The following is a 21,659-nucleotide window of genomic DNA, read 5'->3' as shown; positions in this document are numbered from 1 at the left end:
AAGTATTTAATACTGATAAGATATTGTTGTTATATTCCACAAAAGATTTACATGAATATCTCAAAAAAATTTTAAAAAAACAAGCTAAGCTGATGTCCAAGTTATGCTGCACAAATGTACGCTAGTGTGCAGTTTAACATATATATATATATATATATATATATAAATTTTTATATGTATATTTTTATATAAGTTATTAGAAATTAAATTTGAAAATTAATAATTTTCTTTGAAATTTTTTATTTAAATTGAGTAAACAAATATATCGACGGTAATTCTTTTTTAAATCATTCTATTTCTTAACCAGATAAGGAAAGGTGTGTTAGAATAACTGCAGTGAATTTTATTTTATTTTATTTTATTTTGTGTAAACCATTTTTCTCTTGCTGTTTCCATTAATATATTTATCAAATTACGTGATTTCCATGGCACCAAATGCGAAATTTTACCATTCAAGGTAATTCTCAATAATCCAATATAAGTTTGTTTCCGATAGAAACGAGTACGAGATGGAATTACGAATTTTCGACTTTTGGAATCTTTACCATATATACATACATGTATAGGTTATGAATGAGTCCTACATATGATAAATTAAAATGGTATACAAAAGTATTTTGTGTTTATTCGAGTAATAAATAGTTTTCGTTTGACAATAAATTTGCCCGAAACGAAGAGAATTCCAATAAATTACATATTTACAGAGTATTATTTATTATATGAGATATTTCGAGATTAAGCGTTTCTTTTTGGGAAAATGGATATGTTGATATACCAATCATCATTCAACAACCATTCATGACAAACCAATGGTTTTTCAACAAAACTCTTGTGAGACTATTTTATCATTGAATTTTGCCCATCTTATAAAAAATATTATTTTTTATGTTAATAATATTTACTTTTTCTTTTAAATATAGATCAAATCAAACATCGTCATAAAAGTTTTTTTTTTATATTTCAAGAGTAGGTTTAGTCTTGCTTATAAGTTTAATAATTGCAATTCCATGTATACTCGTGATTAAAAAGAATTCGAGGTAAAGCTAGTTGAAGAGACCAATGACTTCAGCTAGCTTATGCATGCTTATATACAAACAATAATGTAATCAGATACAAAATTTACAATAATCCTTGGATAAATGAAATTGGACTGTTGAAACATCTCCAACGCCTCAAAATGTGACAACCTGTGGCTATAATTACTTCTGTAAAGCATTTTAACCATTAATCAGGTATCAAGATTCCGATGCTTTGCTGGTAATGATTGATGCATAATTGGCAATGGCGGATTCCGGCGATTGTCGAAGTTGTGCTATTAGAGGAAACAACTCCGATGAGCGAATGAATTGCCTACATTGTGGGTAAGCACACATCCTGAAAAGTGCAAATAATGCTATCTTTAGAGGTGACTCATTTATGGCATCCTTTCTTGGGTTCAATGCCACCTTCGAGCAATCGGCCACCACCTTTAGCAATGCCTGAAATGATAATGGTTTCTTGGTTTATGAAAAATGTAAAGGCATGGATAAAATCAGTACTCACAAGACAATTTCAAGGCTTGTAAATGCATGTGACTATTTCTTTCAGCCATTTACTGGTCATTCATACAAAAGAGCACCATCATTCCCACATGGTTGAAACTACAGCGAAAATGACGCAATAAAAACTGAATCTACTCTTGCTTTGAAACATCACTTGAGAGGCATATTTTTCAGACAAATTGATGACTACCCAGAAGGAGCAGATTGTAGGAAGCTAAATGGGGAAAAAGATTTGACTAACGCCAAAATGAACTAGCATGCTCAAAACAGCATTTTGAGCAATATTTTCTTATACAAGCATGGAAGAATTTGAAATACCTGCATGGCTCCTTTGGAAACTATGTCTTCACAAAGCATGTTGGAGTTCCGAACAAGATTACTGAGAGCACCTGCAGCGTTTGCCTTCGTTTTATCCTCCTCGTCTGAGAGGAGTACATTGTTGAGCTGAGGGATGACTCTTCTAAGTTCCTCATACAAAGAATCATTGTGATATGCAGCATTTCCAACCTGGAGTTCAAGACATATGCTCATTAATTAGTCTAAAACAATCACTTTGCCACAAAACAAAATAGAGAGAATGACATCAATGATTGTTGGGAATACTTACTGCAAAACAAGCAAACTTCCTTGTTCTTTTGTCAGGATCGGAACATCGATCGATAAGGACACCAATGATCAGATGTTTTGCCTTCAAATAAATTACAGCCAATAGAAGTTACAATAATAATTTTGACCAGACAAGAAAATGCACTAATTTGTTGGAATCAGAGATCTAGAAACCTAACGTAGATTATCAAGATCCAAGAGCAATAAATAAGAAAGTACAAGTGCCATTGACATTTTCATGAGTTCTATACCAATAAACCATAGAAGTAGGAGCTGTGGCGACACATATTGCCAATAGCACTACAAGCCTTGGAGCGAATATTTGGATCTTCATGCGTGAGAAAGTGCTTCAGAGCCTCCAAGATATCTGCTGCCTTGATATTTTCATAAAATAACTGCATGAACAATTGTGATTAGAAATTTCCGGCGTACCTGCCTCACTAACACAATAACTAAAGTATCTGTGTATAGAAATTTTGGTAGAAATACTATATCCACGGATGCTTTTTTCACAAGCGGATTGTTAAGGTGGTGAGGTTTTCATACTAAGAAGATTACTTTTTAATTCAGCCATGAGCAGAATAAAGAATCAATCACAAAGAAAAATCATTTTGTTGCCTTTTCAAGGACAAATCAGACAACCTAGTCCAAGGACCAAGAGGCATTAGGTTCAGGTTAAAGTCTATAAAAGATCAGAATAATAAAAAGAATTTTTCTTCAAAACTTCAGAACCTGTTATTGATGAGAGAAACAAAAATATCAACAAATGCAATAAAGCCAAGCAGCGACTGTTTTTTCAGGCCAGTAAGTTTTCCGATGTAGGAAGTGTGTAGCAAACCTTCCTGAACGGACTCGATAAATAAGGCCTCATATATTGGATATCAACATTACATTGCCATAACATTAAGCACCACAAGAAAAGCAGGTAGTACAAAGATTTAGCAATGCGTATTTTTCTCATTTTACTGTGTTGCTAGTTTTCTGTAAGGCGGATAAGACATAGAAAACATGACCAGTAAAAATGTAAAATGCCAATGAGGTCTAGTTGTTTATTACTCATAAGAACTTCCATAATTCAGTATGTGACAAAATTACAAATTACCCAAGTAGAAGCATGGAAGTGAAGTACCTTATCCATTCGAGCTAAATCAGAAACAATCATAAGAAAATCCACGGTGGCTTCTCTAGGGCAGGGGCCATTAAACAGCCTTCTTACTCTGGTTGGATCCAAGAAGCCTTTGCTTACTAGTTGAACAGCAAGGGGGTGTTGGTTCGATAGTTTGGAAATAAAAGCAACTGGCCTGGAAACATCCTTAATTTCCATATGGTCCAAGCAACGGAGAATGATGGCTGGCACTTCAACCTAGGATACGAAAGCAAACTGCATCATATCAACTACAAAGCCACAATTTTCACTTCAAAAGAGTACATGAATCATTCAGTTGAATATTTCAAGTCAAGCACAGATTGATGTCTTGTCATTCTGTTCATGCTTGAAAGGGAAAAAACAAAGAATGAAATGTTCCTGCATATCAAGGAAACTTGTAAAATGTCCAATTAGAAGTTAAAGTTTATTTCACCTAACTGACATCACAGCACTTTTTTTTCAATATAATGTGCAATTTACAGTTCAGGGAAAAAAAATTAAAATCAATCCCATCTCCATGTTTTACGGCACACATTGTAAAATTCTCCAAGCATTAGTCGCTTTCAAAAAGGACAACAGTGCCACATTTAGGTTCCAAATATCGCCCCGTCAAATTAGCAGGCAACAATATAACAAATACAGAAACTCACATCAAGTTTCTGATAGAAACTATAGGGTAGTAGGGTACAGTTTGAACTAGAAACTAAAATGAACTGTACTTAAAAACTTAGTGCCAATGAGCGGCTCAACAAACAATAGGGGAACTGAGAAAGAGGCATAGACTAACCTCCAAAAGAATCTTGATATAGTTGTTCATGTTCGCCTGAATCGCTTTCAACATTTCTTTGTCTTCAGCACAAACCTTCCCACCAGGAGAGCCCATATTGAGAAGGAAACCACCATTCACTGAAGCAGTAGCAGATGGCAGACCAGGTGCATTTTGTACAGCAACAAATGGAAATGCTAAGAGGTCAATTACTGAATTTATTGTCTCTCTAACACCATATTTTCCTCCACCAGGTCCAATCCATGATCGAATAAGCTTCAGATGTGTGTCGGATACTAAATCTGTGATGCACTTGACATGCTCTGTTCTTAATAAAATATTGCGAAATGTAGAAACTCCGCCAGACAGGCATTGACATATTGAAGCAATTGTCCTAACAACCCCAGCAGGAGACAATCCTATTTGATCTTGTGCGCAGACAGATACTTGTTGAGAAGCATTTGAAACATTGTTAGCCAATAAATCAATAAGAAGCTGTGGAGCACTGCTTGCACACAACTGTTGCACAGCCAAGGGTCCTCCCCAGTTCAGTCTGGAGTCCAACAACCCAACACAGCCATCCCTGATGCCATGCCAGAATGTGAGCATCCCCTTTGGCATGTTGAGATTTATAACATTATCATCAGTTGCTGGACCTCTGAGATAGTCACACAGAGTTGGTGTTCGGGGAATTAAAGGAAGAGCTATTTCAGAGATGGCATTTTCAACTGAAGTTCCCATTTCAAGAGACAGAATGGATGCAAGAGCCAGCATAGCAGATGCACAAGCAGGTTGTAGTGGCAACTGTGTCCTTTCATCTGAGGAAAAATGGTGTGCCAGAGTAGAAAGCCGGTCTGATTGTTTCTTTGAAGATGCCGTCAGCATAAAAAGTGCAGAATTTCTTCCAGATGATTTCAGACCTTGAGCAACTGTGGCAAGAATCAGACTTGAATGCATAACTAAGATACGGGTATCCATTGCTTTGAGTTTTGTATTATCTGCTTCTCCATTTATCTCTTTATCAGTAACATCGCAAAACGATAGTATGGAGAAGATCTCCGAAACGATTGTGCCATCTCCTCCACCACTAACAACTGTCATCACAGGTAGTTTACTTGGCAAACCACAGAGAACATTTACTGCCACTTCACTGCGTGTGCAAACTCTCAAGACAAGCTACATAAAGCACATCAGTCATGTAGTTTAAAAATGAATCAAAAAATTACCTAACATAATATTCGGGAGAAAAAATTAAAGAGTATGTTGCGTAATTGGAATTTGAAACATATGTATAATGATGTTGTCATCACACATACACGAGAGCATATAGAGTAGGTAAATAGAAAAGTTTAATTTTGCAAATTACTTGATGCTTATAAAATATAGGAATTAGTTTCAGCTGCATTTGGTTATGAAAAATTTCTAGTTGTGATTAATTGATCGAAGAACTAGTATACCAATGAACATCGTTATCCAACATAAGATAATTATTTGACGCTCTCGCATCCAAGAAACACAGGTACATGGAAGACATCAAAATTAGCAAGAGAATAATAATACCTGCAATACGGCACAAAGACCAATCTCATTGCGTTGGCGAAGACAAAAGAAAATAGCAACCTGTATGGCTTTCGACTTGAGAAATGCTTTGGTAATGACATCAGTGACCTCTCCTGAATCTGATCCATGCAAGAAACCTTCATCACGGCCCTTAAGGTCCAGTCGGAGTAGAGAATGGCTTCGCAAAGAATTTAGTGGAAATAACGATCTCTCTCTCATGGAAAGAAGTTCAAACGCATCAATGAGTGACCAAATTCCCCTGCAGGCCTCACAAGCAGCTTTTAACAAAGTTGTGGAGCCTGATATGAGACTCAAACCTGATGATTCCAAGCATAAGCACAAATAATCCACCAAATCCGAAGATTTAGCATGGACCAAAATTTGTTGAAGAGTTTTATTCACCACTGAAGGAGCAGAGGCTGCCTCAGGGGTTGAAGCAGCAGAAGATGCTCTGAGAGACTGTGCTACTTGAGATAACATGACGGCAACACAGGAAGTGCAATCATAAAGAACTCTTCCTAACGCTTCATCTTTGCAACTTGCCACCTGCAGAATTTAAAACTTCTGAGTATGTCAAGCAAACAAATGTGATTTTCCCTGAGGGACAAAGATAACTGCAAAAAAATGGATATAACCTGTGAATACAATCCAACCATGGTAACCCAATTTTTGAAATAAGGATCGCTGATACCACCTCCACAATCACCTATCATTCTTTTTATGGCTGAGAGGCTCTGTCACATAATAAAGCAGATTAACACTAATAATGACTACCACTAGCTTGAACAAGTGACTAGAACTTCCTAAATGAAGAAAATCAAACAAATTTTTTTAATTTGTGTGGAACTAAGTGCTCTAATTTAAATAATTACAACTGCATTTCCACTTCGGAAAGATGGGATTTCCACTCCTCACTCCTCAGACACAGAACTTTACATGAAGAGATTGGCTTCTAATTCAATGTTCTACCAATTCACAAAATAAATTCCAAATATTTTCCATACAAACTGCTACAACAGATTAACATGTAAACTGACTACACTCAGATATTCATGATAATTGAGAGCGACATCTATGTACCTTTGCAATCAAGTCATTTCCATTTGATGGTTTAAACTGAACTATGGCTGAAGCAAAACTAAGAAGTCCACTGACAATTTCATCCAAAATACCCCTTGAATTGAATGCCTCAGCAGCAATCAAATTTGAAAGGATTCTCAGTGACTGGTTCAAAATAACTTCGTCCAGACTCCTGTTCCAATATATCACAGGAAACATGACATTCTGTTGAGAAAGAGTTAAAATTTATCCAGAAAAAGACTGAATTGGATATTGTATGTAAAGCAGCCCTTCGAAATATTATTTATATGATCTTCAAGAAGCTGGCATACAAACAAATTAAAAGTGATTTTATGGGAAAAAAAATAAATTAAACTTCATAATAGTCCTGCTGATACAGGGTCTAAACAAGTTATACAGACATCAACGGCAGCTAAATATTCTTTTCTGCTTGATTCCGTATCTTCACAATTCTCAAACAATAACATCCTCCTCGCATATACCGTCTCATAGAACAGCATCGTGCACAATTAAGAAAATGATATTTAAGTTTAGATCGCGCTTGAGTACAAGAAGACCAACACTGAATAACAAGGCACTTATTTAACTTTAGTTTCAAAATAATTTTAACAATACAAACTGGCACTAAATGCTAGTTCAAAACACAATAAGATAAGTTACAGATACAGATACATTAAGTGAAATAAACAGCAACCAAAAGGCATAATCTAGAATTGTGTGATTGTAAACTCTGAAGAAAACTGATTTACATGCAAGAGTTTTCTGATCCATTGCACACTTTTTTAAGTGGTAGCATAATAGCAGCCAATGCTTCATTGTCTTGACCAATTAAATTTGCACCCTTGACTGTTCGAGAATTATTCTCCAGTCGATCCAATACCTGACATCCTGAGCACAAAAAGAGGTCATATAGCCACTTAAAATAAAATATCCAAATTAAATAAGTTAAACCATGATGCACAGAAAACATTATCCATCTTATAGAACCGATCAAGTGTAAACTTTCTAGAGAAATAACTGACACAAAATGCTAATGAAGCGTCATATACATGGCACGATGTTATAAGCAGCAAAGACCTATAAGAACTGAAAACAGGCGCAAACAACATTTAGGTAAGCAGAAAGCTACTGCTGAAGGGGGGAGAAGTAGGGAACTATCTATGGAAGAATATGAAAGTTATTTATCCCTTTAGGAAATGATGACCATAGAACAGAACAGTGTGCAGATATTATCGTGAAAGATCATGAAAAACACATCAAACATAATACAAGAGAAAATTAACTCTCAGTTTATCAAGCAGGATGAAGACAAATCTGGCATTGTCCATAACATCTTAAAAAGCATAAACCTTAGCTTTCAGGAAAGTGGAACAATTGAAAGGTAGCATGATGCCAGTACTAATCCCATGGTTTGTACAAAGACATACTGGTTCTTTCAATAATAACCCAAAAAATTTTGCATTCATAACAGCCAGTTGATGGGGTGATAGTTTTGTACATGTATGCACCAAATAGAAAAAAAGAGAGTTTTTGACCTAGTATGAGATGTTCCCGTTTTATTAAAAACTCATCAAGATATAGATGAGCTCATTCTTGAAAAATCAGATAAACAGATAATATTGAAGCTCCCCTACATAATTGCATTATTAAATCAGATGTATGAATGAACATTAAGGAAAATGTTTTAAAATTTTGGAAAATGAACATATTGCCAAAATACAACCTGAAAATTTTTGGGTACAGCATAATCATGTGTAGAAAACAAAGCAAAAAAGTGTGCAACATTACCCAAAGCAACTTACCTGATTGTGCACCATCCTTACATGGAAAAATTGGAATCTCCTCCCTTGGCATGGCATCAACTGTTGAGTTAGTTCTTTTTGATTGAATATTAGTTGGAGAGCGTTGGACAATCTCACTTTCACGACTAGGAGAATAATTTTTACCTGTATTAAATACCACCATAGGTAACTTCAAGATATTACTTTGAAGAATAACTAAACACTAACTCTCTGTATTTGAAAGCATTTCCTGAATAACTTTAAAAAACAACAAAGAGCATACTCTCTGGTGCAACAAATTCACTTGGCTTTTGAACACTCCTTTCATGCCTTAAAGCTGCATCGAAACCTCGTGGAGATGCTGTGGTCACAGCACTTACCTCCTGGTTATGATAGATTACACAAATTTGTATGAAAATTTTTACTTTAAAAAAAAAACATGCCTCTTTGAAATATGGGACGAGCATCAAGAAAAAGACAACAGGCGGGAAAAAATGACAATTCTCACTTCATCCACTAGAGTTTCTTTAACAAATGGATGTTCAAGAAGAGCAGGCCATGCCAGTCTGTTTTGTGGAACCTGTTACGGAGAAAGAAAGTGATATTAAGAGTCATTATGTAAAATAGAAAGTCCTTGCACATACATGTTTTTTTTTTTTTGCAAACTCTACCTTGTTCAGTAAACCCTTTAAAAAGCTTCTGAAGTTTGAACTCATGTTGTCTGGATATTTAACAGGATCCTGCATCAAATTCCAAAAAATAATTAAAAATACAAACATGACGGAAAATAAAACAGGAAAAATATGATTACCTTAATGATATGCCGGATAAGTGCATAAACAGAGTTCGTATAGAATGGAGGTTGGCCAACAAATAGTTCGTACCTGTGTAGCATAAGGATTTCTAGATAAGCCAAGACGTCGACTATAAACTAGCAAGCAAGATAAAGAAAGATTTCATGTAAAGTTGAATACAGCAAGGGGAGGCATCTCTTGAGACATGTCTGATTATTAACCATCATCTTTCCATGAGCATAGCAAATCGATGGCCTCTTTCACGAAAAATATTAAAAGAAAAAAAATGAAACAATACAAAAGGAACATCACAGGCTTAAGAAATTATTCCTTCTAGGCTTTTAGCTTAGTTTAACTCTGCTCATTTGCTGGAAGAAACATCATTCATACTATACAGACAGAAGAACATCACAAGAGTAGGGAACTATTCGTTTTAGCGCAATTAAACCTGGCTCATTTGATGGAAGACATCATGTTTCTAGCAATACTGGCACACAAGGGTAGGCAATTTTTTTGTTATTAGAGTCAGTTGTCAGACATTTGCAATAATTTACTCCTTGATACTGCTTTTAGAGTCAGTCATTTGAATTAAATTCCTCCTTCACACTGCTTCTGTCATCTGCTTATATTATTTCCATCTGATGCTAGGTAATGAAAAAAGTGCTGGCCAGGTTTTTTTAGTTCAAGAAGATCTCTTAGAAATCGCTAATACACAAACTAAATAGATGAAATTTTTATTTTTTTTCCATGAAATTTGGAAAGGAGAAACAGCTAACAAGTCATTGTTTCTTCTTAATGCACAAAAAACTTAAGAAGGAAAAGCTTGCATACAAAATAACACCAAGGGACCACAGATCGGCAGTGTGGTTATATGGCTGTTCTCGTACTAATTCTGGGGCCATGTACAAAGGAGTTCCTGATTTTAAAATACGTAGAAACAGAAGTCAGAAGCCATTAGACATGGCTGTCAATAACCAAAGAAACAACATAGGCAACGGTATTGATTCATCCTTACCTTTAATAGACCGCAAGACAACTGTGTTTGCAGACATGGCTCTCGCAAAACCAAAATCACAAAGCTAATAGACAATATGACAAAACAAAGGAAAAGGAAATAAGGCATGCAGCTGATATAATCATTAAGCAATAGCACAAAACAGTGCCATTTATGATAATCAAGAACACATGATTGTCAACCCTAGGTCAATGCAAGACTCTGAAAAATTATGAAGACAACATGAAAATATGCCTAATAATATCAACTTCAGAACAACAAAGGAACATTTATGAACAAATGTGAACAGCAAAGAAAGACAAAAGGGAAACATTTAATACAAACCTTTACAATGGATCCAGCACCTATGAGTATGTTTTGTGGCTTCATATCACGATGAATTATCCGATTCGAGTGGAGATAATGCAACGCTCTCACCTAAAAATAGACCAGTAAAATGATAAACCAAAAGGAGAATTTTGTATCCAAGAGTGACCAAATCACGTGGACACCATTTCAGTATCAATAACAGAAAGAACAAAATCATCATATTCCCTCCAAATTTAAAATCTTATTACCTACAGTCATATAGAATGAGGTCAGATGCAAAAAGTGATAGCTTAAAGAAACTGAGTACCAGCTGTTTAGCGATTGCTTGAACTTGTTCTTCTGGAAGGCACTTGTCATCCTCAAGAATTTCAAAAAGCTCACCCTGCAAAAAAAAATATTAATCACACAACTTTCATTTTCCCTGACAGTGCGCAGGATGTGTTCATCAAATAGCTCATATAACCACAAAACCTTGTAGCAAAGTAATTGATGGAATGGAGATAATTGGAAAGTGAAGTGGTATTTACTTGTGCGAATTCAGTGACAACACAAAACTCTTGTGGGCTCTCGAATGAGTCCAGCATTGCTATAATATTTTCATGCTTCAACTTCCTAAGAATCTGAAGAGCTCCAAACCAGTTAAAGTTAGCAAATGGACACGTACAAAACACCACAAACTTTAAAGTATTACTTAAATACAATAATGCAAACATAAAATTACATGCACTTAAGTCTGCTAATAGAAGGCAATCAACAATAGAAAAAAGAATAAGAATAAATAGCATGATAAATACCTCAATTTCCTGTCTTAAATTCAAAATGTCCTTCTCTGTTTTTCCGTGTTTAGGGATAAATTTCATAGCAACCGTCTGTCAAATTATTGGCATAAACCAGAGTAAGAACAGATAAATAGATTTAAACCAGCGCAACAATTATATAATAAATATAAAATAAACAAATAGATAATACCTGGCCAGTGAACTTCCGCCTTCCTTTGTAAACTTTACCAAACGAGCCCTCTCCCACGAGCTCTATTACATGATAATTCTCGACACCCATTTTTGCTGATTCTGACGACAATATAGTACAATCTAAAAAAATACCACGCATCAGGAAGTAAGACCCAAAACCTTAACCCAGATTACATCAACGAGTGAGTAGGTTCAATCAATTTAAGATAAAATCACTTTCAATAATCAAGCATCAGCTAAACTATCCATCAACAGGTCATCATCTTCATGCATAGCGATTGGAAGCATAAAATTCGAGGAAATTAATAAAACGCAAATCACAAAAGACATTCGTTTCCACCTGGAAAATTCACTTGACCTCTGAAGTAGATTGTTGAAATCGAATCTGAACTTCAAGTTTTCCCGAGTGTGAGACAAGAGAGAGGAAGGGGGAAGTCTGGATTTGAAAAAATGGAGGGTCTGTGATATGTCCGTTTGCTTATTTTTCTATTTCAATTCAAATATTTCAAATGAGGTAAACCCGCTGCGTGACGTTGTACGACGTCGTTTCGCTCCCATGATAAAGACAAATATTTACCGTTTGGTTTGAATGATAAGATAAGTAATCCATTGATAAATAATATAATGTAAATTAAAAATAAATAAGAAAAAATAGTTAATACATTATTTGATTTGATGGATAGATTATAATTTATTTGATTTAATTAATGTAAAATTATTAATTCATAAATAGATAAATAATATGACGAAAATAAGGCGAAATTAATTGAGATAAGTTATACATAGATTAATAATACATCAAACCAAACAATGCCTAAAGGTTTTGTTTTTAGTCGGAGGTGGGGATTGTCGTAATTTACATTCAAGGCTATTTTCAAAAATAATTTATTTTGTCGTTGTGATAAAATCATAAGTGGTAGATTATAGTGTTATTTACTAAAGTAGTATAATACAGTTCATAAGGATTTCGAGCTGATGAAATAGGTTAATATTATTGTTTGATCCATAAATTAATTTGTGCTATTAATTTATCATTTAATCCAGTAAGAACTTTAATATACAAGAAGGCTACAAGAACTGCAAAAAATTGGTCAATAAATTTCAAGACCTACAATGCAAGTAGAGGTGTGGTGGAGTTGTGCACTCAGGAAAACCGGCTCAACTCTCGAGGAAACAAGCAGAAAGAGTGAGAGAAAGAGCAAGTCAAATCAGTTAAAAGTTAGTGTGTAGTGGCCCGTATCCAAAATTAATGATTAATGAGTAATTAATCGTATAATCATGTTGAGATTAGGTAAAACATGATTAAGGAAATTTCAGATGAATTAACGGACTTCGAAAATGGACCCAGGACACTCAAAAATGGTGGATATGGTTCGGCAGGTTCGGACGCTCCGAACTTGAGTTCGGACGATCCGAACATGGACGGAGCCAGGCTTCGGAGGCTCTGAAGACTTCGGACGGTCCGAAGTGGGTTCGGACGATCCGAACTCATGCGGCCAGCTGTCCCAAAATAATACGTCATTGGTGACGTCATCCGGGAGATGTTCGGACGATCCGAAGAGCCAGTTCGGACGACCCGAACAGTGTATTGGACAGGTGTATGGTTGCATGCGATTGGTTGGACGCGTGGCGGAGATCGGACGATCCGATGAGACGATCGGACGGCCCGAAGCAGTTCGGACGATCCGAAGTCAGGATCGGACGATCCGAACGTGCTCTATAAATATGAGGTCCGAGCTCCTCATTTGGTGCGAATTCCGAGTTCCTCTCCTTTGCCCGCGTGGCTCTATTTTAGTGCTTTGGGTACTCTTATTTTAGAGTTGGAGTAGGGAACATATTTTAGTATAGTCAGACAGTGTATGACACAGTAACAGAGCAGTGCTCGGGTAGCGGAGTAGTGCTCGAAGCTGTGGAGCTGCAGCAGGGGTGTACCCCTAGTTGCGGGATAGTCGCCATCAATGGGCTGACAACGGACACAGGTATAGCTATGGTCTTCTTAAATTATTTAGAAGTATGCAATAGCTTAGTTAAGGCTTTTAGAGCTTATTTAATGATGCATGGGTATTTGCATTGTAGACTTGATGATAGGCTTGGAACCTAGAGTTGGACTACTAGGACTGCCTTAGAAAGGTACGTAAGTACTGACTGAGATTGCCAGCGGATATGCATGCTTATATGTTGCATTTATGTGTTTGCGTGTTATTATTGTTATGCGGCATGTTCATATCATCTTGTGCCTGTACGTCTGTATATCTTTCGAGATGAGCCAGTTAGGGTTGCTCAGCCCTGTTAGGACGTTTGATATCGAGTACCCTTAGGTACTGATACCTGAAGGACTCCGTGGTCCGCGTCCGTGATTCAGGAATGAGTGGTCGCACACAGTGGTTAGCTACCCCGATGTGACGAGCTTATATTCCAGGCGCCAGTTTGAGCAGTTTGTATACAGTTATCCCAGATATGGATACCCTGTCATTTGCATGCATCATATTTGTATGTTTATCCGTGCTTTCGTATTGAGCTTAGAGCTCACGTCCAGTATTTTCTGTGTATATGGATACCCTATTCGACGGGGCAGGTGTAGGTGCAGGATTGAGCACCAGGAGCCTGGAAGAGTCAGTGACCTTGAAGACAGTAGTATTTAGCTGTAGGTTTTTATCTAAGTAAATTCGATTGGGTTGTATAAATCGAGTTTATTAGCCGGTTGTATTCTGCTGGTCTGCTTGTATTTAAGTCTTCCGCAACGATTTTATTTAATGCATGCTTAATTATGCTCTTAACTCTGATTAGGTAGTGGATCCGGGTCGGGTCGCTACATTTATTGGTATCAGAGCTGCATGAAAGGGGCTTAGGAAATTGATAATAAGACTTCTTGATTATCCTTGTAGGATTAATTGAGGCCTAGCGAAAGGAGATTTGGTTCTTCATTGCCGAGATTTGCGGCATAAGTCTTTACTATGAGGAATGCAACAGTGATGAGAACACCAGTAGTAGCATATCGATAGATAGACTGACTGTTGTGGATGGTTCATTATTCGATGCATTGGGATGCTGATCGAAGAATATATGGATTCCAACCAGGGAAGATTGGAAGAGAAGATCGAGTATATCGCGTCAGATACCTCTGAGGGCTTTTTGGAATGAATGGTGTTTAGTAATCCATGTGGTTTCAGTCCGAAGAGATTCTCCACTCATAGTTGGAGAGATTGTCAGATAGACCTTTACCAGGGAATGCTTCGAGTGCCTAAAGCATGACAGGTTTCTAGCGTAAGGTCTGTAAACTCGTGCAGAACATGGTTTTGCCGGTATGCTTGTATCAATGCTTTTGGTAGGCATACGAGAAACTTCATATTCAAAAGCATGATTTGGATACAAGAAGAACGCTGATGGTAGATCGCGAGCAAAAGAAGTCGACCGACATGCACTGACGCAGAGCATAGCTGGTTAGCTATCATGTGCCATTTCTCCGGAGTTCTTCGCGGGAGGACATGTAGAGAGACTTGGACGGGAGTATGCTTGTATCGATGCGTGTGTCGATGGGAAGCTTCATGCTCAAGGGACGAAGACAGGATTCGATGATTTTAAATACTGTATTGTTGTAATTGTAAACAGTATTTCAGTTGTAATTAATCATCAGAATTTGGTTGTATCAGTTCAAGTTATTGGATGTACATTTTGTTGTATTTTGAATACTGTATGTATTACATGGGATTGTAATAAAAGAAATTGTACATAACTTGAAGTAATGATACATGTTTTACTTATTCAAAGATTCGTGTTTGATTACAAATAATTTTACTAAGTTTGGCTTGGAATTAGTTGATTGGTGATCAATTATGTTAACTCATGGATTTTGGGTAAGCCAGCGGTAACGAATTGACATGGGTTTAGTCTAGGTGTCTTCCTAGGGCTGACCTAATTAGTTATTCGACTGGGTTAGTTCCAGTGATGAGGTGATTCATCTGGGGGCATGGAAATATTGATCTTGTTTGGAATTTTGAGTTTTTGTTCTAAGTTGTTTCCTTAGGACAATAGTCTGATTGACCTTCATAGGTTGGAAATTCGTGATGATGGGATTTCATCAGGAACCAGTTGAGTACATATCGAGAGTTGTGGACTATGATCATAACTAGACATGATGGAGCGTGACCCTATGCCAGTATTACTTTGGGAGTCTTTCGTACTTCGGAGAATGCCTGGAAGCCTTCGTGCTTCAGGATTTGGCGGTGGGAAGACTACTTAGTCTAGAGTTTTGGTAACAGTCACGACGGGGTATGACATTGGATTGGATGCCTGGTTAGGTATCAGCGGTTTAGATATCGTCTGACTGTCGTCAGAGATATTGGTTTGCAGTTTTGTCATAAGGACCAGTCTTGGAGGGATTTTCCTTGACGAGTGCGTACTCTGAGCAGATAGTTTTAGTCTATTGGATACTGCTAGACTAGTGGATCTAGTCGGGGTTTGGATGCTCTTGTGATAGGGGCTATCCAGGAGATGGGTTTGTGAAATTCCTGAAATATTTGACTCGGGGATGAGTAGTTTTCAGCATTGATGGTTTTCTTCAGTGATAGATTATATCCGATAGATTATATCCGATGCTAAGGATTGTACATGACTATTTGAGGCGTGAGGATAGCGTGATTTATGCAGTGTACACTTAGTGGTGATTTCAGGTGGGACACCGCGGCAAGTAACCTTAGTCTCGATTTGTTGCAGTCTTAGCAAGAGATATAGTTATCAGGAGCATGTTCAACGATAGTTGAAATATTTCGGACTTGTATTGCGGCTTGGGTTGAACAAGTACTTATGATCATCTTGGATGAAGATAGACAGTGATAGTATGTCTAGACTGGTGCAGGTTTAGCACTAGTGACTACTTGTAACTGTTGTCTGACTCTGTCAAAGATGAGTGATTGAATCAGCTGTGATTCTTTTGATTCCAAGTATTTGGGATCTGCGGACGTGTGGCAGTGAGATCATCGATATTGATCGGCCATGAGAGTTTCATTGATCTATGATTGTCTGATTAGGATTGATATCGTCAGGCAGAGCGAGAGCTACAGTAGATCTACTTGATCAATCAGATTATTCCAATCGGTACTGATTGGGATGTAGTGAATCAAGAAGTACTGGGAATAGTACTATAAGTATGGTATGCTTTGATATAGCGATTCAAGTGAATTTAGGGAATTCTTTAGTTGCTAAGGAATCTCCGGGGATGCGAGAATCGGGGCTTTTTTGGATTTTGCAGATCATGAGAATAGTCATAGGTTGGCTCTTGTGATCATTTTCTAGTTAATAGCATTACTGAGATTGCCATTGATGGATTTTGATCTGAACATTGCTTGGTTTTAGCAATGATTTATCCAGTTTGCGGAAATAGGATTCAGTGATTGTCCCAGGATTATCAGTGGAAAAATTCTGGGGACTGTTGGTCAGAGTGTTTTGCTTGGGGTGCTTCCAAAAAATTTCTTGAGAGTTGTTCTTGAGAGACGATTCGGCAAGTGCTCATGGATTTCAATGAACATTAGCAGGTTAGCATTAGTTGTTTCATGGGATGAGACAACAGCTGAGACTTGTGTTTCTGAGTTTGGCAGGATTGTTGTCACTGATATCCCAGTGCGTTTTGATATGCTGTGTCATTGAGAGGATTAGATAACGTAATTGCCACTAGTATTGATAGATTCTGTGCAGGATCAAGGTGAAGCAGTTTGGTTATCCCCGCTAGGGAGCCAAGGATTTGGTTATCTGGAACAGGATTAACGGGAATCGTTTTCGTCGATACTATCTCTAGTTCCGAGATAGAAGTAAGCATCTGATATAGACTACTGCTGAGGATGGTGTTGGTACATCTGGGAGTTTCAGCAAGATGGTAGTGAATTTCGAGGTGACTACATCGAAGGATGCATTTAGACAAGAAATTGTGTATAAGGATTTTATCACAATTGGGTTTAGAAATTTCTGTTTGCTAGTTGTTGTTCTTTGGGAACATTTGTTGGCCAATGGCAGGGTGTGTACTGAAAGTACGTACTATGACGCCAGGAATTTTCAGGATATTGTTGTTATCCATGGAAGGATGATTAATACGATTGAGTAGATGCTATCTACAATAGCGGGATTTGGATAAAGGTTTATTGCAATCAGTCTGAGGATTTCAGATGGTTAGAGTGGTGGCAGTGATGCAATTGCTTTGCGAACTGGTGGCCGGTAGTTGCCATTTTTATTCGCATAAGGTACTGTTTTGGAAGATACATTTTATCCTTCGTGATAAAAAGTAACCCACACGAGTTCTTGAAAAAGGAATATCTAGGATTTGACCGAGAGTCGAATCTATATCGATTTGTTTAGAGCTTTGCGATAACGTCAAGGATGCGATGTTATCGTTACACTAGTGAGATACAATGAGTTGTATCTTGTTTTTTCAATGGGCAGCGATAGAGTTCGTGCGTGTCCAGAGATATCTGATAACTAGTTACAATCTTAGCATGAGTGTCATCGCTAAGATCTGTAGGCAGTGTGACTGATTCAATGGGTAATTTGGACCGAATGTGTCGTGTCATTGCGGTTAACGATGGATAACTGACGGTAGTCAGTAGTGTGACACAATTTTAGCAAGGATTGGGGTTGTTGAATGTTATTCGACCCAATGTTTTGAACCGGAACTATTAATGAATTGGACGAATGGTTTATACTATATTCCCGGGGTTTACTCTAGATTTCGAGGACGAAATCCTTTTAAGGTGGTGAGAATGTAGTGGCCCGTATCCAAAACTAATGATTAATGAGTAATTAATCGTATAATTATGTTAAGACTAAGTAAAACATGATTAAAGAAATTCCAGATGAATTAACGGACTTCGGAAATGGACCCAGGACACTCAAAAATGGTGGATATGGTTCGGCAGGTTCGGACGATCCGAACATGGACGGAGCCAGGCTTCGGAGGCTCTGAAGACTTCGGACGGTCCGAAGTGGGTTCGAACGATCCGAACTCATGCGGCCAGCTGTCCCAAAATAATACGTCATTGGTGACGTCATCCGGGAGATGTTTGGACGATCCGAAGAGCCAGTTCGGACGACCCGAACAATGTATTGGACAGGTGTATGGTTGCATGTGATTGGTTGGACGCGTGGCGGAGATCGGACGATTCGATGAGACGATCGGACGACCCGAAGCAGTTCAGATGATCCGAAGTCAGGATCGGACGATCCGAACGTGCTCTATAAATATGAGGTCCGAGCTCCTCATTTGGTGCGAATTCCGAGTTCCTCTCCTTTGCCCGCGTGGCTCTATTTTAGTGCTTTGGGTACTCTTATTTTAGAGTTGGAGTAGGGAACATATTTTAGTATAGTCAGATAGTGTCTGACACAGTAACAGAGCAGTGCTCGAAGCTGTGGAGCTGCAGCAGGGGTGTACCCCTAGTTGCGGGATAGTCGTCATTAGTGGGCTGACGAAGGACGCAGGTATAGCTATGGTCTTCTTAAATTATTTAGGAGTATGCAATAGCTTAGTTAAGGCTTTCAGAGCTTATTTAATGATGCATGGGTATTTGCATTGTAGACTTGATGATAGGCTTGGAACGTAGAGTGAGACTACTAGGACTGCCTTAGAAAGGTACGTAAGTACTGACTGAGATTGCCAGCGGATATGCATGCTTATATGTTGCATTTATGTGTTTGCATGTTATTATTGTTATGCGGCATGTGCATATCATCTTGTGCCTGTACGTCTGTATATCTTTCGAGATGAGCCAGTTAGGGTTGCTCAGCCCTGTTAGGACGTTTGATATCGAGAACCCTTAGGTACTGATACCTGAAAGACTCCGTGGTCCGCATCCGTGATTCGGAAATGAGTGGTCGCACACAGTGGTTAGCTACCCCGATGTGACGAGCTTATATTCCAGGCGCCAGTTTGAGCAGTTTGTATACAGTTATCCCAGATATGGATACCCTGTCATTTACATGCATCATATTTGTATGTTTATCCGTGCTTTCGTATTGAGCTTAGAGCTCACGTCCAGTATTTTCTGTGTATATGGATACCCTATTCGACGGGGCAGGTGTAGGTGCAGGATTGAGTACCAGGAGCCTGGAAGAGCCAGTGACCTTGAAGACAACAGTATTTAGCTGTAGGTTTTTATCTAAGTAAATTCGATTGGGTTGTATAAATCGAGTTTATTAGCCGGTTGTATTCTGCCGGTCTGCTTGTATTTAAGTCTTCAGCAGCAATTTTATTTAATGCATGCTTAATTATGCTCTTAACTCTGATTAGGTAGTGGATCCGGGTCGGGTTGCTACATAGTGGGCCTATTAGTGGGGTTGCTAGTGCTGTAAGTAGTGGGCTAATGGAGATGAGCATATGAGAAACTGACTCGAAAACCAGCATATAAAAGGGGCATTCAGGCAGAATACAAATGAAATCTCTGCAACTTCATATTCAATCTTCAAATTTCTAATTTTTATTTCTAATTCAATCATTTTAGTTCTATTTTCCAGCATTTTATCTGGTTCCTCCGACTTTCAGATTTTACATTTCTACTTTTTCTTGATTGTAAAAATGTTGTTTTCCATTTTTAGTGATATAATCATTTATTCATATCATTTGAAAATTTTATTTTCCATGTTTTTTAATTACATTGGTTAGCTAGTTTCATCCAATTCCGAGGAGGTTATAACGGACGGTCGAATCGGGACTCACAACGTCCGATTAGTATATAGATGTTTGTACTTTTTCATCACAATTTGGCACGATTCGTGTTTGGCATGCCCGCACGCAAACATCCGAGTCAAACAATTAGGTTTGCAAGTTATTGAGTACAAAGATTTATCTAATACACAAAAAAAATAAAGAATGTGGGTTTCTCATGTCAAAAAAAGGTAGAATAATAGAATGAGAAATACTATTTGATCTATCATAATTATATTTTTGGGCTCCGTTTGGTACCGTTATTAATAATCTATGTATAAAATTATCCTATCTAATCACACGTTCTTCTCATCATATTATTTATCCATCTATTAATTATAATTTTACATCAATCAAATCATTAATTATTTATCTTACATCAATCAAATCATTGAATTAAAATTACTATATTACCCCTTATAAATAATATTATTTATATTTTTTCATTATTATTAAAAAGATAAAATGGTAATTACCATTTTTATATAAAATTTAATCAGTCAAATCAAATAAACTATAATATATCAATCAAATCAAATCAAATATCATCTATTCTTTCTTATTTATTTTTTATTACATTACATTACTTATCTATATATTATTTATCTCATCACCCGTACCAAACTGAGCCTTGGTATTTGATTTGATTCAACTAGTTCATGTTATTAAATGGTAAATTATAAGTACTAATGTTTATACGCATACGTTGCATGCTTTTACAGTCTTTTTTCAAAATTAATTTGATTTATATTAAATTAAATATAATATCATTATTATAAAAGTTAATGATGGTTCATAGTGTGATTTGAGAAGGACAATATGAAATAAGTTAACATGACAATTTTGGGAAAAAAAATATTTACATAGAGGCAATTTTGGGGACAAAAAAGGAATATTATAGTGTTATAAAAGACTTGATTCTCGCTTAATTTTGCTTAAGCTCAAAGCCTCTCCGGTTTGACTAAAAATAGTAAATAAGTGATCAAATATATGTTGATAATATTAAACGTCATTGAATACGCTTAAGTACGACTTTTTAAGAAACCAAAAGTGATGACTGAGACGAAGAAGAAACACAAATTATCAAATTATTAGTAAACATCAAAAGTGTTAGAAATGTGCAATCTTAGATATTTAAGTGAAGTGATGACGAATATGCAGAAGATATTGAGACTTTATAACCTACCAGCGATGTTAATGCTAATGTGTAAACTGTAAAGTAGTCTAGTTGAATTGAGTTTGTATTTGATGACACAAATAAAATGAACAATTGAATAGATTGAATTAGAATGTGATAATGAGTCAATACATTACACTTAAGTTTATTATATGTATGTATATTTACTCTATTAATGTATTTAATATTTTCTTACACTTAAATTCGTATTAATTCCGCTTAAATTCAA

The 21,659-nt window shown here is 36.9% G+C and overlaps 1 protein-coding gene across 2 annotated transcripts; it reads right to left on the bottom strand.

Annotated features, from left to right (window-relative positions):
- Nucleotides 1-1,135: 1,135 nt before the first annotated feature.
- LOC140891937 (serine/threonine-protein kinase TIO) lies at nucleotides 1,136-12,034 on the bottom strand. Of its 2 annotated transcripts, none has more exons than XM_073300642.1 (23): nucleotides 11,911-12,034; nucleotides 11,569-11,690; nucleotides 11,394-11,468; nucleotides 11,127-11,219; nucleotides 10,907-10,981; nucleotides 10,615-10,707; nucleotides 10,291-10,354; nucleotides 10,107-10,191; nucleotides 9,293-9,365; nucleotides 9,153-9,221; nucleotides 8,990-9,061; nucleotides 8,765-8,864; nucleotides 8,503-8,646; nucleotides 7,450-7,588; nucleotides 6,701-6,872; nucleotides 6,256-6,354; nucleotides 5,621-6,166; nucleotides 4,082-5,236; nucleotides 3,277-3,510; nucleotides 2,399-2,542; nucleotides 2,149-2,229; nucleotides 1,860-2,048; nucleotides 1,136-1,478 (listed from the first exon to the last, which is right to left on the bottom strand). In XM_073300642.1, exons 2-23 carry the CDS (start codon nucleotides 11,656-11,658, stop codon nucleotides 1,236-1,238), a joined length of 4,035 nt encoding a protein of 1,344 aa, XP_073156743.1. In that variant the 5' UTR covers nucleotides 11,659-11,690; nucleotides 11,911-12,034; the 3' UTR covers nucleotides 1,136-1,235. The 2 variants fall into 2 exon arrangements, with proteins under 2 accessions (XP_073156743.1, XP_073156752.1); XM_073300651.1 differs by having other exon boundaries at nucleotides 11,929-11,959.
- Nucleotides 12,035-21,659: the final 9,625 nt, after the last annotated feature.

The sequence above is a fragment of the Henckelia pumila genome, chromosome 1, assembly GCF_033568475.1.
Source record: "Henckelia pumila isolate YLH828 chromosome 1, ASM3356847v2, whole genome shotgun sequence".
In the NCBI taxonomy this organism is placed as follows: Eukaryota; Viridiplantae; Streptophyta; class Magnoliopsida; order Lamiales; family Gesneriaceae; genus Henckelia; species Henckelia pumila.
This window is presented reverse-complemented; position numbering and strand designations above follow the sequence as displayed.